The sequence below is a fragment of the Microcaecilia unicolor genome, chromosome 10 (assembly GCF_901765095.1).
Source record: "Microcaecilia unicolor chromosome 10, aMicUni1.1, whole genome shotgun sequence".
NCBI lineage: Eukaryota > Metazoa > Chordata > Amphibia > Gymnophiona > Siphonopidae > Microcaecilia > Microcaecilia unicolor.
The window spans coordinates 10,943,734-10,957,316 of record NC_044040.1 but is presented as its reverse complement, the minus strand read 5'-3'; the positions used below and the strand labels follow the sequence as shown (position 1 = coordinate 10,957,316).

General features: G+C 46.4%; 1 protein-coding gene across 3 annotated transcripts in view; it reads left to right on the top strand.

The window, feature by feature from the left end:
* The window catches only part of PFKFB3 (6-phosphofructo-2-kinase/fructose-2,6-biphosphatase 3), a 63,111-nt gene extending 50,418 nt beyond the window's left edge, over nt 1–12,693 (top strand). For 2 of the 3 annotated variants that reach the window (XM_030216080.1, XM_030216081.1), the window contains exons 10-15: nt 1,467–1,571; nt 2,759–2,888; nt 3,916–3,978; nt 4,174–4,238; nt 4,702–4,881; nt 11,881–12,693. In XM_030216080.1, coding sequence (XP_030071940.1) covers nt 1,467–1,571; nt 2,759–2,888; nt 3,916–3,978; nt 4,174–4,238; nt 4,702–4,881; nt 11,881–11,943 — 606 coding nt within the window. In that variant the 3' untranslated portion in view covers nt 11,944–12,693. Of the gene's footprint in view, nt 1–1,466; nt 1,572–2,758; nt 2,889–3,915; nt 3,979–4,173; nt 4,239–4,701; nt 4,882–6,264; nt 6,288–11,880 lie in introns of all 3 variants that reach the window. The other variant, XM_030216079.1, reaches the window with a different exon arrangement.
* The last annotated feature ends 890 nt before the right edge of the window (nt 12,694–13,583 follow it).

Below are 13,583 nucleotides of genomic sequence, written 5' to 3'. Positions count from 1 at the left end.
GGGGCAGTGCATGCAAATATATCTCAAGCATATTCATTGTGAATTTTTGTTGCAAACCGGACTGGGTTGAGATTACCATAAACTGGATTTGTTGAAAACCAGACTGGTTTGGGGTTCCCCCAAGGACTGGGTTGAGATCTGCCATAGACTGAATCATGTTAAGTCTGTCCCCTTTTGCTTAATTTATTATGTAATTTAGTTTAACCTCAGAGGTAGCTGCACTTTCGGTAGTAGTAAAGCATTTTTAAAAACTCAGGCCTTGTTCTAGGGCAGTGCTTCTCAACACAGTCCTGGACACGGCTAGCCAATTAGGTTTTCGTGATATCCACCATGAATATGCATGAGAGAAATTTGCATGCCCTACCTCCACTGGATGCAAATCTGACTAGCTAAATGTTGAACATGCCTCCTCTGGGGCATGGCTTCTCAACTCTCTCCTGTAGGCAGCCCTAGACAGTAAGATCTTCAGGATACACACAATGAATATTCACGAGAGAAAGGTTGCATACGTTGGAGAGCCATGGTATGCAAATCTCTTTTGTGCATATTCATTGCTTTCATGAAGATCTGATTGGCTAGGTGTGCCCTGAGGACCAGTGGTGTAGCTACGTGGGGCCACAGGGGCCTGGGCCCCCGTAGATTTGGCCCTGGAGCCCCCCTGCTGATGTCAGAAACAGAACGAAGCCTTCGCGGGAAGAAGAGGACCTCAGCTGGCAGGGATTGGGGTCCCCTGCTAGCAAAGGTAGCCCACGGTGATGACGGCGATGGGGGGGGGGTCAAGAGGGTCGTCGGCAGGGGTCGTCAAAGTTGGGGGGGGGGGCTAAAATGTACCCCCTCACCTCGGGCTCTGGACTCCCTCCCGCTGAAGTCTGGCTATGCCCCTGCTGAGGACTGGGTTGGGAAGCGGTGTTGTAGGATATCGGCCAATAAAGAGCTGTACAAGAGATCTAAGGGGGGGGAGGGGCTATATTTGGTTCTCTCTTGGTTCACATTTGCTTAGAGGTCGGGTACTGGCATCTGCTTAAGGGGGATATCCATTTCCAAGCTGGTCGGTCTGCAGCCCCCACCACCACTTTAGTCTGTGAGTTTTCCCTATATTTTGAGGGTGGGGGAGATGCCGGCTGCTTATTCTAGCTCTGACTGGTTTCATGGGGCTGTTTTTTTCCCCCCATATTTGAGGGTGGGGGGAGATGCAGGCTGCTTATTCTAGCTCTGACTGGTTTCATGGGGCTGTTTTTTTCCCCCCATATTTGAGGGTGGGGGGAGATGCAGGCTGCTTATTCTAGCTCTGACTGGTTTCATGGGGCTGTTTTTTCCCCCCATATTTTGAGGGTGGGGGGAGATGCCGGCTGCTTATTCTACCCCTGACTGGTTTCACGGAGCTGCTGCTGTTGTAGTGTCCTTTCCACGTGTGGGTCTCATCACATGAGACACCTTGTAACACTCCCTCATGCTGTGTGTCGCAGGGAATATGCGAGGAAATGACTTACGACGAAATCAAGGAGACGCACCCAGAGGAGTTCGCACTACGCGATCAAGACAAGTACTATTATCGCTACCCCTCCGGAGAGGTAAGACATGTGCTAAGAAGGCCCCCCCCCCCCTCAAGTGGTTTAGTTTTGCTGGTTTCTTCCAGGGCTGTCTCCTCATGGAAGCAGTATGTAGAAGTTGCCGGACTGCTTCCAGAGAGCTGCTAGTCGGGGTCTGGTTCTGTCGCTGTCAGCTTTGATTTAATTTCTGGCTTTTGATTGCCCTAATATTTCAGTTTTTACTCCTCTTTTTTTTTTTGTTACAAAATGAGCAGTTTTTGATTACAGGCCACATCTGCTGGTTTTTTTTTTGTTTTGTTTTGTTTTTCAGTATTAGGCTTTAAAGACCAGAAGCACTGTACTCGTATTTCAGAGGAGCTTCCAAACACTTCAAAATAAGATTTATCTTTAATACAGGGCCGTGCCAACACGGTAAGCACGGCAGGAGGGGGCCGTCCTCTGGGGGGCGCCCCGCCGCACCATGCTTACCTCGCCCTCCCGCTCCCATGTACCAACTGCCTGCCCTCTTCTCCCCCCCAACAAGATCCCTTTTAAATTTACCTCCGTCCGGTAGCGAAGGCGCAGCGTCAATGAAGGAGGTGGCGCTCCCGACGTCTCTACTAGACTTCCCTTCGCTCAGTGTTCCGCCTTCTTCTGACGTCAAGGAAATGATGTCAGAAGAAGGCGGGACATTGAGCGAAGGGAAGACTAGTAGAGACGGGAGCGCCACCTCCTTCACTGAGCGGGAGGGCAGGGGAGAGAGGAGCGTGGATGGGAGGGCAGCGATCATTTTCACGGGGGGGGGGAGGGGGCGCCCGCGTGCCAACTGTTCGTCTGCGGGGGGGGGGGGGGCGGCGCTGGGGGCGCCAACTGATCTTCTGCAGGGGGGCGCCACAGACCCTTGGCACGGCCCTGGTTTAATACTAAAGAAACGTTGGTTTCTGATAAGCAAAAGAAACCCCAGTACCTTTCTGTTGTGATAGCACTTTTAACAAGTGTCTGTGTCCTTTTAAAGCTTCAACCATCTCTCAGATGAGAAAAGAATAGTGTTAGAAGTGCCTGGTACGTGAAAATGAGGTTTTCTGCATTTCTCCCTGTGAAATTCGGGGGATGTTTCTCTCCTTCCCAGTTAGAAAAGTCCCCTGGACCCATTGTGTGCCCCCCACCCCCCATTCCTCAACACCTTCAGGTCCGTCTCTTTTATAATCTTTTCTGTTTTTTTGTTTCAGTCTTACCAGGACCTGGTGCAGCGTTTAGAGCCGGTGATTATGGAGCTGGAGAGACAGGAGAACGTTTTGGTGATTTCTCACCAGGCCACCATGCGCTGTCTCTTGGCATACTTCCTGGATAAGAGTGCAGGTGAGGGGACAGGCCTGTCACGTGTAAAGAGACTGTGGGCGTACTGAGGTATAAAGTCAATGTGGTTTTTGCTTTGTACATTAGCCTAGTTGTACTGAGGCACAAAGCTTTCAGAACGGGCTTAGTTTTGATTGCTGGCTGGTGCTTATAATGCTATAGAGGTAGCACTCGAGCCCCTGGGAAAGGGGGGGGGGGGTGGGTTTTTTGCATTATGGAGATATTTAGGGTCAGTGATTGGAAGGTTCTGGGCTGTCACTACACCGACTTTACAAGAGTGGAGGCATTTTTAAAAGGGTAAAATCCCTGGAATAGGAGAAATGAATAGATTTCTCCCCCTCCTCCAATTGAAGTGTGCATACTGTTTCAACAAATTAAATGTGGTTTGGTGTATTTTTTTTTGTTTTAACTTAACTCTCTTAGGGTGTTTAAAATGACCTGTGTAAGTTGTACATTGTGTAGTAACTTGTAGACTTTTTTTCTTCTGTGTGAGAGACCTGAGCAGCTTTTATGTAGTGACACTGATGCGTGTTTTGTGATGGGGAGCATTTGTGCACCTGAGTGGATTAGGCTGGGACTGGGTGAGGAGCTTCTGATTTAGGGTCCGTGTCTTATAGTTTCCACCTGGGAACCAAAATGTAACTCTTCAGATCTGGTGTTTTTAAATTAGTTCAGTCTGAAGGAAAAAGGAAACAGGTCTTCTATCCTGCTGTGTCTCCACATTTTTGTAAAAAGGTTCTTCATATCTTGTAAGAGAACTGCAGGGGTTTAATTAAATTTAATATTTTCTGTCCTACCTACCTGGGTGCTGAATAATCTTTCTAAATTTTCCCTCTTGATTTTCCTGAATTTTGAAATCTTGGATCCATATTGTAGTGGACTTGAGTTTTATAAAGTACCTGTATTATACTAAAATGTAATAACACTTTCTGAATCACGTGTATAACCTTGAAAAAGTTGTAAAAAATGTCTCAAAAATAAAAGTTAAAAAAAAAAAAAGTTAAAAGGTTCCGCTGGTCTCCTTTTTCAGATGAAATGCCCTACCTGAAGTGCCCCCTTCACACCGTGCTCAAGCTCACTCCTGTTGCATACGGTAGGCACCTGACTGTACGTCCAATTCTTAATCTTAAAAGCTTGTCTGCCTCCAAAACCCATCTAGCTTTTCTCACAGCGGTGACCACCAGCGCTGCTCCTAAAACTTGCATCCGACCATGTCCTCCCCAGAAGCGGCAGCTGTGGTTTGCTTCCTTTTGGCTAAAATTGATCTTAATTTACGCTTCTTTTCAAGGCTGCAGAGTGGAATCCATCTCTCTGAATGTGGAAGCTGTGAACACCCACCGGGAGCGATCGGAGGTGAGCAGTCCTTTCTGGGGACGTTTTTCCTCCTCCTTTTTCCTTGGAGCACTCTGGGGGTCAGTTGGGGGGATTGTCCGAGTATTCCCTAGGTCCAAGCTGAATGCTGGCAGTGAGTTAACCCTCTCCTTGCTGTTGCCAGTTTGTGCTTTTGCGGAACTGTTTTTATTGATTTTCTTGTCTCCTGGCTTGCTTGTGAATTTCTTCTGGTTTTAGTAACGTGATTGGAAGGGAGGCAGGAGTGAGATAAGGAACTTTTATTTTTTTTTCCCCCTGCTGTTTACTAGCTTAGAGCAACCAGAGAGGAGCAGGAATAGAGCACATGTGAGGGAAGGGAAGGTGGGGTCTGCTTATTGGCTGATGTTGACTTGCGAATTCGTTTTTTTTTGTGTGTGTATGTGTAATTTCTAGCCTCCCCGTGTTTTTTTTTGTTGTTTTTTTAAATTCTGCATCGCTTGTTTAGGAAACCAAAAAGGGCCCTAACCCCCTGATGAGGCGGAATAGCATTACCCCTCTTGCAAGTCCAGAACCTACCAAAAAGCTCAGAATCAACAGCTGTGAGGAGCACGTGGCTTCCGACGCTGAAAGTCTGTCCAGCTTTCTGTCCGAAGAGGTGCCCGTCACCTCCCCTCGGCCTGCACAGGTTAGTTCTGCTTTTTCTCCTCTGCTGCTCCTGTAACCATAAGGGAAGCATTTTGGAAGCTGCTGGGACCCTCTTGGAAAGTGACCAGTGCTGCAGGTTTCAGGCTTCGTTAACGCACGTCTCAACCTGTGCCAGGTTCTGATTACTGCTGCAATTACCTGCTAATGAATTCTATTTACATTAACTTCTGTCTGTTGCATGAACTCCTAAGTGACGGTGTAATGCCCTCCTATGGAAGACGCCCATTACAGTTAGGTTCCCAGTGTGTGAATGAAGGGGCAGAATACTTGGATTCACCTCCTGGGCTCACAGAGTGGAGGAAACCAGTTCCAGGCCTTACGGCTTGAATATACAGCTGTTTGGATTACGGAAGGTCCTCTGCTGCCGCTGAAGCCTTCGTGGTTGGGCTGTGTCACTAGTGAGTGGCTTCAGATTGTCCCACATGTTCGGCTAGAATGAAAAAGGTTGAATGTAAGGGAGAAAGCCCCCTCCCACCCCAATCTCTTGAATTCATGTACGATGCAGCGTGAAGATGCTATCGAAGTACAGCACTAATGGGGCCGATGGTCTCCTTTTTTTTTTTTTTTTTATCTAGTAATTGTCGGGAGGGGGGCCCAGATATCTCACTGGGCTGCGTGTCGATATTAACTCTTGGCCGATCTTAGACTTATCTGCCCAACCAGTCCATATCCTCTGACAAATGTCCAGCTCTTAGTTCTAGTGTGTGGTTCCAGGCTGTTTGCATGGCCCCTGCTGTTACAAACTGAATCTTCCTTGGGTTTATCTTGTGGTATGAATCGGGAACGCAGAGGACGGTAGTGAACCAGTTTTTAAAACCAATCGGTGTAGAACAAGGGGTGGGAGACTGTATGAAATCTTCCAGTACAGATCGCTTTGCGTTGACATATATACAAGTTGGAGGCTGTTGCCTCTGTCCTGTGGCCATATAGAATGGGGGGGTTTTGCTCAGTCCTTTCAAAGGTTTGAGCTTTGGACTCTGACCAGCTCGCACCTGGCTTTGCTTTGTCTAGTGAGACGAAGCAGTTGATGGCAACGTAGAGTTGTTTAGGAAATCCTTCCCTTCTCTGGACTTGAGCTATCCCTGTATGAAGGAGAGAGGTTTGGGTTCAAATCCCACTGATGGTTTTTATGGCTTTATTGCCTCAGACAGATGGGGAAGAGACCTGTCATCTGTAACTGGTTTGTAATTTTATTTGAGTTGAGCTTGGGTTTAGGAAAGGCAAGCAATGCAAGATAAATACAGAGAATTCCTGGAGTTGGGGAGGGGGGTTAAATTGCTGCTTTTTAAAAGTGCCTTTTCTAGACTAATTCTCATTCCTCTTGCTTTCATGACTGATCTTTCTTGTTTCTCTCTTCTTCCAGCCTTTACTAGCGAAGGCTTGTCTGTAAGTATTTCACTGTGCCTTTATTTCTGCTCATTGACAGTTTAACACACTGCTTTTTTTTTGTGCTGGGTGTTGGGGTGAGAGGAGGAGGAGTTTTGGAAAGAAGTGAGGGGACACGGTACTGAGGTGGAGGAGTGGCCTAGTGGTTAGGGTGGTGGACTTTGGTCCTGGGGAACTGAGGAACGGAGTTTGATTCCTACTTCAGGCACAGGCAGCTCCTTGTGACTCTGGGCAAGTCACTTAACCCTCCATTGCCCCATGTAAGCCGCATTGAGCCTGCCATGAGTGGGAAAGCGCAGGGTACAAATGTAACAAAAATAAAATAGATACTATTGGAGACTCTACATGGAATGCTGCTACTCTTTGAGATTCTACATGGAATGTTGCTACTATTGGAGATTCTACATGGAATGTTGCTATTCCACTAGCAACATTCCATGTAGAAGGCTGCGCAGGCTTCTGTTTCTGTGAGTCTGACGTCAGACTTACAGAAGCAGAAGCCTGCGCGGCCACATTGGTGATCTGCAAGGGCCGACTTCTACATGGAATGTTGCTAGTGGAATAGCAACATTCCATGTAGAATCTCAAATAGTAGCAACAGGGGAGGAGTGGCCTAGTGGTTAGGGTGGTGGACTTTGGTCCTGGGGAACTGAGGAACTGAGTTGGATTCCCACTTCAGGCACAGGCAGCTCCTTGTGACTCTGGGCAAGTCACTTAACCCTCCATTGCCCCATGTGAGCCGCATTGAGCCTGCCATGAGTGGGAAAGCACGGGGAACAAATGTAACACACACACAAAAAAAATATGGAGGGCTGTAGGACTCCCTGCATGTGATTTTTTTTTTGTTTTCATTCATAACTTCGCTTTGACTTTTTATATCATGTCTGCCCCTCTGCTTTAGTGGGTTCATTAAAAAAAAAAACATTGTCCAGTCTACCCCTGTAATGGAAGTGAATTTTAAAAGATTGTTTTTCAACCCTGTCTGGACCGACCAGTGCACTCGGGATCTGTATTGTCGATTTAGAAGTAATTCTGTTTCATTCATTGTTTAAGCGTTATCTTAAAGGATTGCTTTTCAACTCTGTCTTTGACTGAAAGTAACTTCTCTTGGAATGCAGGAGATAAGACACAGCTCTGACTAATCTGGTATGCAAAGGGGAGGATGATACTGGTTTCCCATGCCCAGCTTGGCCACCTGGACTTGGGGAAAGCATGTGACCACGTTCCCATAGATCTAAGCATTCTGTAACTTTCCTTAGCTCTGAACATAGCTCAGGCTAATAAAAAGGGACGGCTATGAGAGTGGAGTGGGGGGTTCATCTGTGGGCAGACGTGTCGCTCAGAAGGCACTTGTACCTGGTCCAAAAAGCTCCTAGCTCTCACACTGTGTGAACCGCCCCCCTCCAGCTGTTGTTAAGAGCCTGGATGATGGAGACCAGTGTTGTATGTATATATATATATATATATATATATATATATATATATATTATTTTTTTTTTTTTCCTGGTCTAAGAGATAACAGAGATCAGTGATGATTGTATGTTCTTTCCTGGCCTAAGAACTCTTTGCATTGCTTAGATGTAGAGGCCAGTGATGTAATAATCAGTGATGTAACTATTGTTTTCATATAGCTAATCATTGTATATGTGCTATCCATTATATATTAACAATTGGAGAATGTAGCTTCCCTAGTAAAGGTTTCATTTACTTATTATGAATCCAACTTATTATGAATCCAAAAGAATCCACGGTAATCATAGAGCAGTCTGTGTTAGTGAGACAGGCTGTAAATACATAGCAGAACAATCCCAAGGTAACATAGAACGGCATAATCGAACGTCGCCGGCGAAATAGATCGCCGGCGATCTATTTTGGCAGCGGCGCAACAGCTGGCCGGAATCGTATTTTCGAAAAAGATGGCCTGCCATCTTTTTTTTCGATAATACGGTTTAGCCCAGCCAAATGCCAGAGTTCGCTGGATTTGAGATCGCCGGTTTTGTTTTTCAGCGATAATGGAAAAAAAATGCCGGCCATCTGAAACCCGGCGAAATCCAAGGCATTTGGTCATTGGAGGAGCCAGCATTTGTAGTGCACTGATCCCCCTGACATGCCAGGACACCAACCGGGCACCCTAGGGGGCACTTCTAAAAATGTTTTAAAGAAATACACAAATAGCTCCCAGTTGCATAGCTCCCTTACCTTGGGTGCTGAGCCCCCCAAATCCACTCCCCACAACTCTACACCATTACCATAGCCCTTATGGGTGAAGGGGGGCACCTACATGTGGATACAGTGGGTTTTGTTGGGGTTTGGAGGGCACAACACTTAGCAAGCACCACAAGTGTAACAGGTAGGGGGGGGGGGGGTGGACCTGGGTCTGCCTGCTGAAGTGCACTGCACCCATTAAAAACTGCTCCAGGGACTTGCATACTGCTGACAGGGAGCTGGGTATGACATTTGAGGCTGGCATACAGGCTGGTAAAAAAGGTTTTTATTTTAATTTTTTTAGTGTGGGAGGGGTTTGGTGACCACTGAGGGACTACGGGGAGGTCATCCCCCATTCCCTCCGGTAGTCATCTGGGGCACCTTTTTGAGGCTTGGTCGTGAAAATAAAAGGACCAAGTAAACTCGGCGAAATACTGCTTAACGCCACTTTTTTTTCCCCATTATCCGCGAAAGCCGGCCATCTGGTAGCCACGCCCATGTCCCGCCTTTGCTACGCCGTCAACACGCCCCCTTGAACTTTCGCTGGTGTGGTGATTGGTGTCAAAAAAGCCGCTTTCGATTATACGGATTTCGCCGCTTTTGAGAGATCGCTGGCCATCTCCCGATTTTATGTCGGAAGATCGCCGGTGATCACTTTCGAAAATAAGCCTGATAGTATCCGGCTAGCCTTTGTTCTTGGAAGATGGCCTCTTTAAAGATGCAGTGGTCCGGGCGGTGAGGTAGGGCAGCTACAACTATTCTTTTATATGAGGGGTTCTAAATCCAATCCTCAGGGGACACCCAACCTGTCTTCAGGATATCCTTAATGAATATGCATAAGATAAATTTGCATTCATTATACCTCCAGTGTATGCGAATCTGTCTCATGCATATTCATTCAAGATAAAACCTGACTGGATGTGTCCTAAGGACTGGGTTGAGAATCACTTCTTTGAGGTGCTGGGGAGGGGGCAGGCTGAGGAATAGCATTTGTGATAATTGTAAAAAGTAATCACAGTAAAAGTGATGGATACATGGATTAGCTTCTCGGGGGAAGAAAGGGATGAAATGTCTGGGATCAGCATAGAGCACTTCCTGGGTTAAGCCCAAAGAGCAGGTGAAATGTGTGGTCTTAGGACAAGGTGTAAAGAAGGGCTTTGTGTTACTGACCCTCCAATTTACTTTTTAATCTTCTTCCACTTGTGCACAATGTTTTGTGACAGTTCTGTTGCCGAGAGGCTGTTTAGGTGGCCTGAATGGTCTTCGTTCCCTTGGTTTAGCGGCATTTGGATGTGGTTTGAGTCACGGATAACAGAGGGTTAAGTTGCTGGCTTCATCTGGATTAGACTAATTGGTTATAGCATCAGGGAAAGAAATCAGGCTGACCCTTCAAGGGCAATCAACAACCTGACACCTCAGGAGAAGGGTTGCAATTCCACTGGGCCGTGTAATGGTTCAGATCTTCCAGAAAATAACTGTCAGGCTGGACTGAAGATCTCTTGTAATTAAGAGTAGGCGCAAAACAGCATCTCTACCATTCACCCCTCAGTTTATTCCCCATTGATCTCGTACCCTCTTCCCCCCTCTGATACATTTTCTGCCTGGTGAGGACTGGTTCAGCATTCCTATGTGGACTTTAACACAAACCTTCTTTCCTTACTGTGGCTTCAAAGGAAAGCAGTGGGTTAATTTTGGCTACCTGGAACCCTCTGAGAACTGTTTAAATCTCCAGAGTTGTGTGAAACTTGAGAACCCCCTCCCCCTGCCCCCCCCCCAGCAAATGCCGAGAGGCCTCTGACAACCCACCAAAATATCTCGGCACAAACCTTCCAGGTTGCCAGATAATGTGGCAGGAACATGTTAGAACTTCACCCTCCCCTTATAAATTTTCTTAAGGCTCTTGTTAAAAAACATTTTGTCTTTGCCATTAGATTTTCCATTTCAATTTAATAGGAAAATTCTTTTACCAGGGTTTTTCAGAACATGTTGCAAACATTTGAGGTCTGTCCCAGGAGCTGTCCAACACAGCAGCTGAAAGATCACAATGAATTTTTTTTTTTTTTTTTTTTTTTACATAAGTACATAAGTAATGCCATACTGGGAAAAGACCAAAGGCCCATCAAGCCCAGCATCCTGTCCCTGACAGCAGCCAATCCAGGTCAAGGGCACCTGGCGACCTTCCCAAACATACAGACATTCTATACATGTTATTCCCGAAATTGTGGATTTTTCCAAGTCCATTTAGTAGCGGTCTATGGACTTGTCCTTTAGGAAACCGTCCAAACCCTTTTAAAACTCTGCCAAGCTAACCGCCTTCACCACGTTCTCCGGCAACGAATTCCAGAGTTTAATTACGCGTTGGGTGAAGAAAGATTTTCTTCTATTTGTTTTAAATTTACTACACTGTAGTTTAATTGCATGCCCCCTAGTCCTAGTATTTTTTGAAAGCGTGAACAGACGCTTCACATTCACCTGTTCCACTCCACTCATTATTTTATATACCTCTATCATGTCTCCCCTCAGCCACCTCTTCTCCAAGCTGGTTAACCTTATGTAATGTTTTTTTTTTATTATGGGCTCTGGTAAATGAAGATTGGCAATTTTATAAAGTAACTTTTTTTTAGTGGGCACACGTGAAATACTAGCATAAAATCCTCCCCCCCCCCCTCCATATTACAGGACCCATCTCTGCCTGCCTGTGGCAATTCTAGTAAGAGGGTGGGTGACCTTTAGACCTCTGTATACATGTAATGTCTGGAGGTATATGGCTAAGTAATGGAGAGTTTAAGACAGTCTGTCCTCATTCCTTATATCTCACTGTCTCCTGCCAGATGGTAAGTTTGTGAAAGCGCTGCTTCTTTTTAACCTTGGGGTACTGTCACATAACAAGAGTAGAAAGGGGTCCCTCTGGGTCCTGGGATCAGCTGCTCCAGTGTCACAAGTGTCCTGAATTTGATTGACTCTGTTCAGCCTATGCTGGGAGAAATTTCAGCAAAGATAAGACGATTTGGCATGTCAGACTGTCCTGCAGGTCTTTGACGCTGACTGGAGGGATGCATCAGGTTTCTTTTTTTTTTTGGTTGCACTTTGAATCTGGATCCCATTCGAGGTGTATTCAACCCTGAATATATGTACTTTCCCTTCTGATTCCTCATGCTTTTGAGACCTAAATTTTAAAGTGCTTGGACACCTTCAAGGGGCAGAACAAAGGGGGTTTAAAGCCTATACTGCTTAGAGGTTTTTGTTTTGCACAAACATGCTTTACTCAAATCCTTTGATCCCCCATCTTTTGTTACTGATTCTGGGCTCTTGTACTGTAGCAAACCAAGCCATGTTTCTTACCCTTAACATCCTGTTTGCTTTTTTTCTTTTCTTTCCCCGCTCTCAGAACATGAGCGCCTCCAGGAACGGTCCGGACTCTTCAGGGACATGCAGCCAATTGACGAACTAAAGCAGAAACTGTTTGGGGGGGGTTCTTCCCCCCCCACCACCCTCCACCTTACCATTTCATTTCATCTCTGAAGCTTTGCTTGTGAACTGCTCCAGCAATTTTTAAGTTGAGGGGTTGAGTCGGTGGCTGCTTCTGCTGTAGGTTCATTACAGATCGAACGACGCCATCTTGAATGAAGATGCCTGCAAGGAAGAAAACATGGGGGAGGGAAAATGAACTGAACTGTAGTGCACAGGGTCAGTATTTTGTCCTCTGTGTATTTTTGATAGAAGGTATTTAAATCTCTTTGACATGAAAGATTACTGTAAACCTGAATGTACAGAATACTGTTGGCACTGAAAGTGGATGAAACAGGGTATCCCTGAAATGATACAAAATGGAAAGTGTCTTCTTCCTCCCACCTCCTCGATTTTGCGAAGCCTTGGATAAGGTCAGGTGTCTGTGTGCGACACGACTCCAGCGTACTATGTAGTGAAAGCACTGGGTGTAATGAATGTTGTGCGTTAGATATAGGTGATGGGATTATTATAGAGGATTGTGGTTTTTGAAGGGATGGTGGATTCTCGGGGGCAGGGAGGAGAGAGCTTTGTTGAAGCTAAATATTCATGTGTAGTCAAAGCAAGGAGGTCTTGTGTGTATTTTTAGACAGAGGGAAACCCAGCACTTGCTTATATACTTACTAGTAAAACATGCCCGTTTTCTTGCGCAAATGAAACGGGCGCTAGCACGGTTTTCCTTCCGAACCTCCCCCCCTCCCTACTCACCCCTTCGGCGTTCTGAAGGTAGTGACCGCCGTTGTTGCGGACCTCGGCACGCCACCTTCAATCTGCTGAGTCGTTGGTTGTGAAGCCACTGACGCCATTGCTCCGCCCTCGACGTCATCACGTTTGACGCGAGGGCGGGGCCCCGACGCAGTGTTTTCGGTGGCTTCACCACCACGAACCCTTCGAACCGGAAGGAAGTGCCCGGAGGACCTGACAGTGACGTCAGTGTCCTCGGAACGTTGAGGGTGAGTTTTATTATATAGGATCAGGCCCATTAAGCGGGGTGGGGGGAGACACTCCTAATTCCATATTGTCACGTCCTTCATCTGAATCCCGTTTTCTTTGAGCTCTTAAACCAGAACTAAACTTTTATTGCACAATTACCATCCAATCTTTCTTTTTGTACATATTTTTGTATTCGAGATGTTTCTCCTCCTCCCTTGTGCAGCCGAGAGATGCCAGAGTAAAGAAAAACCCTTGCCAGAAGGGTTGGCATCTCTCCCGCTGCCCTCTGAGCACTTTAAACGGTTCTGTTGCTACTGTCTGCTGACGTGGCTGGGTTGGAATCTTTATTAAACTTTTTCTGTGTGAAAGAATTTAAGGTTAAAAGTCCAAAGTAGCCATTTCTGTTGCCGCTCGGGTTGCAGAGGAAGAGCGGGTGCTCTTTTCTTGCCCCTTGTGCTCCAGTGGTTGCCCTTTTTTAAGGCTCTGCCTACTTTGATTTTGACTGCATGGCGTCCCAGATAAAGTCAGCTCCAAGGTAGAGCACCAGAGGCTTGTTTTCTGAACACTCCACATGGAAAAGAGACACGTTCCGCTTTGAAATGGTCCTTCTGAAGATGGACCGGATGGACGGGATTGGTCTGGTGATTTAAT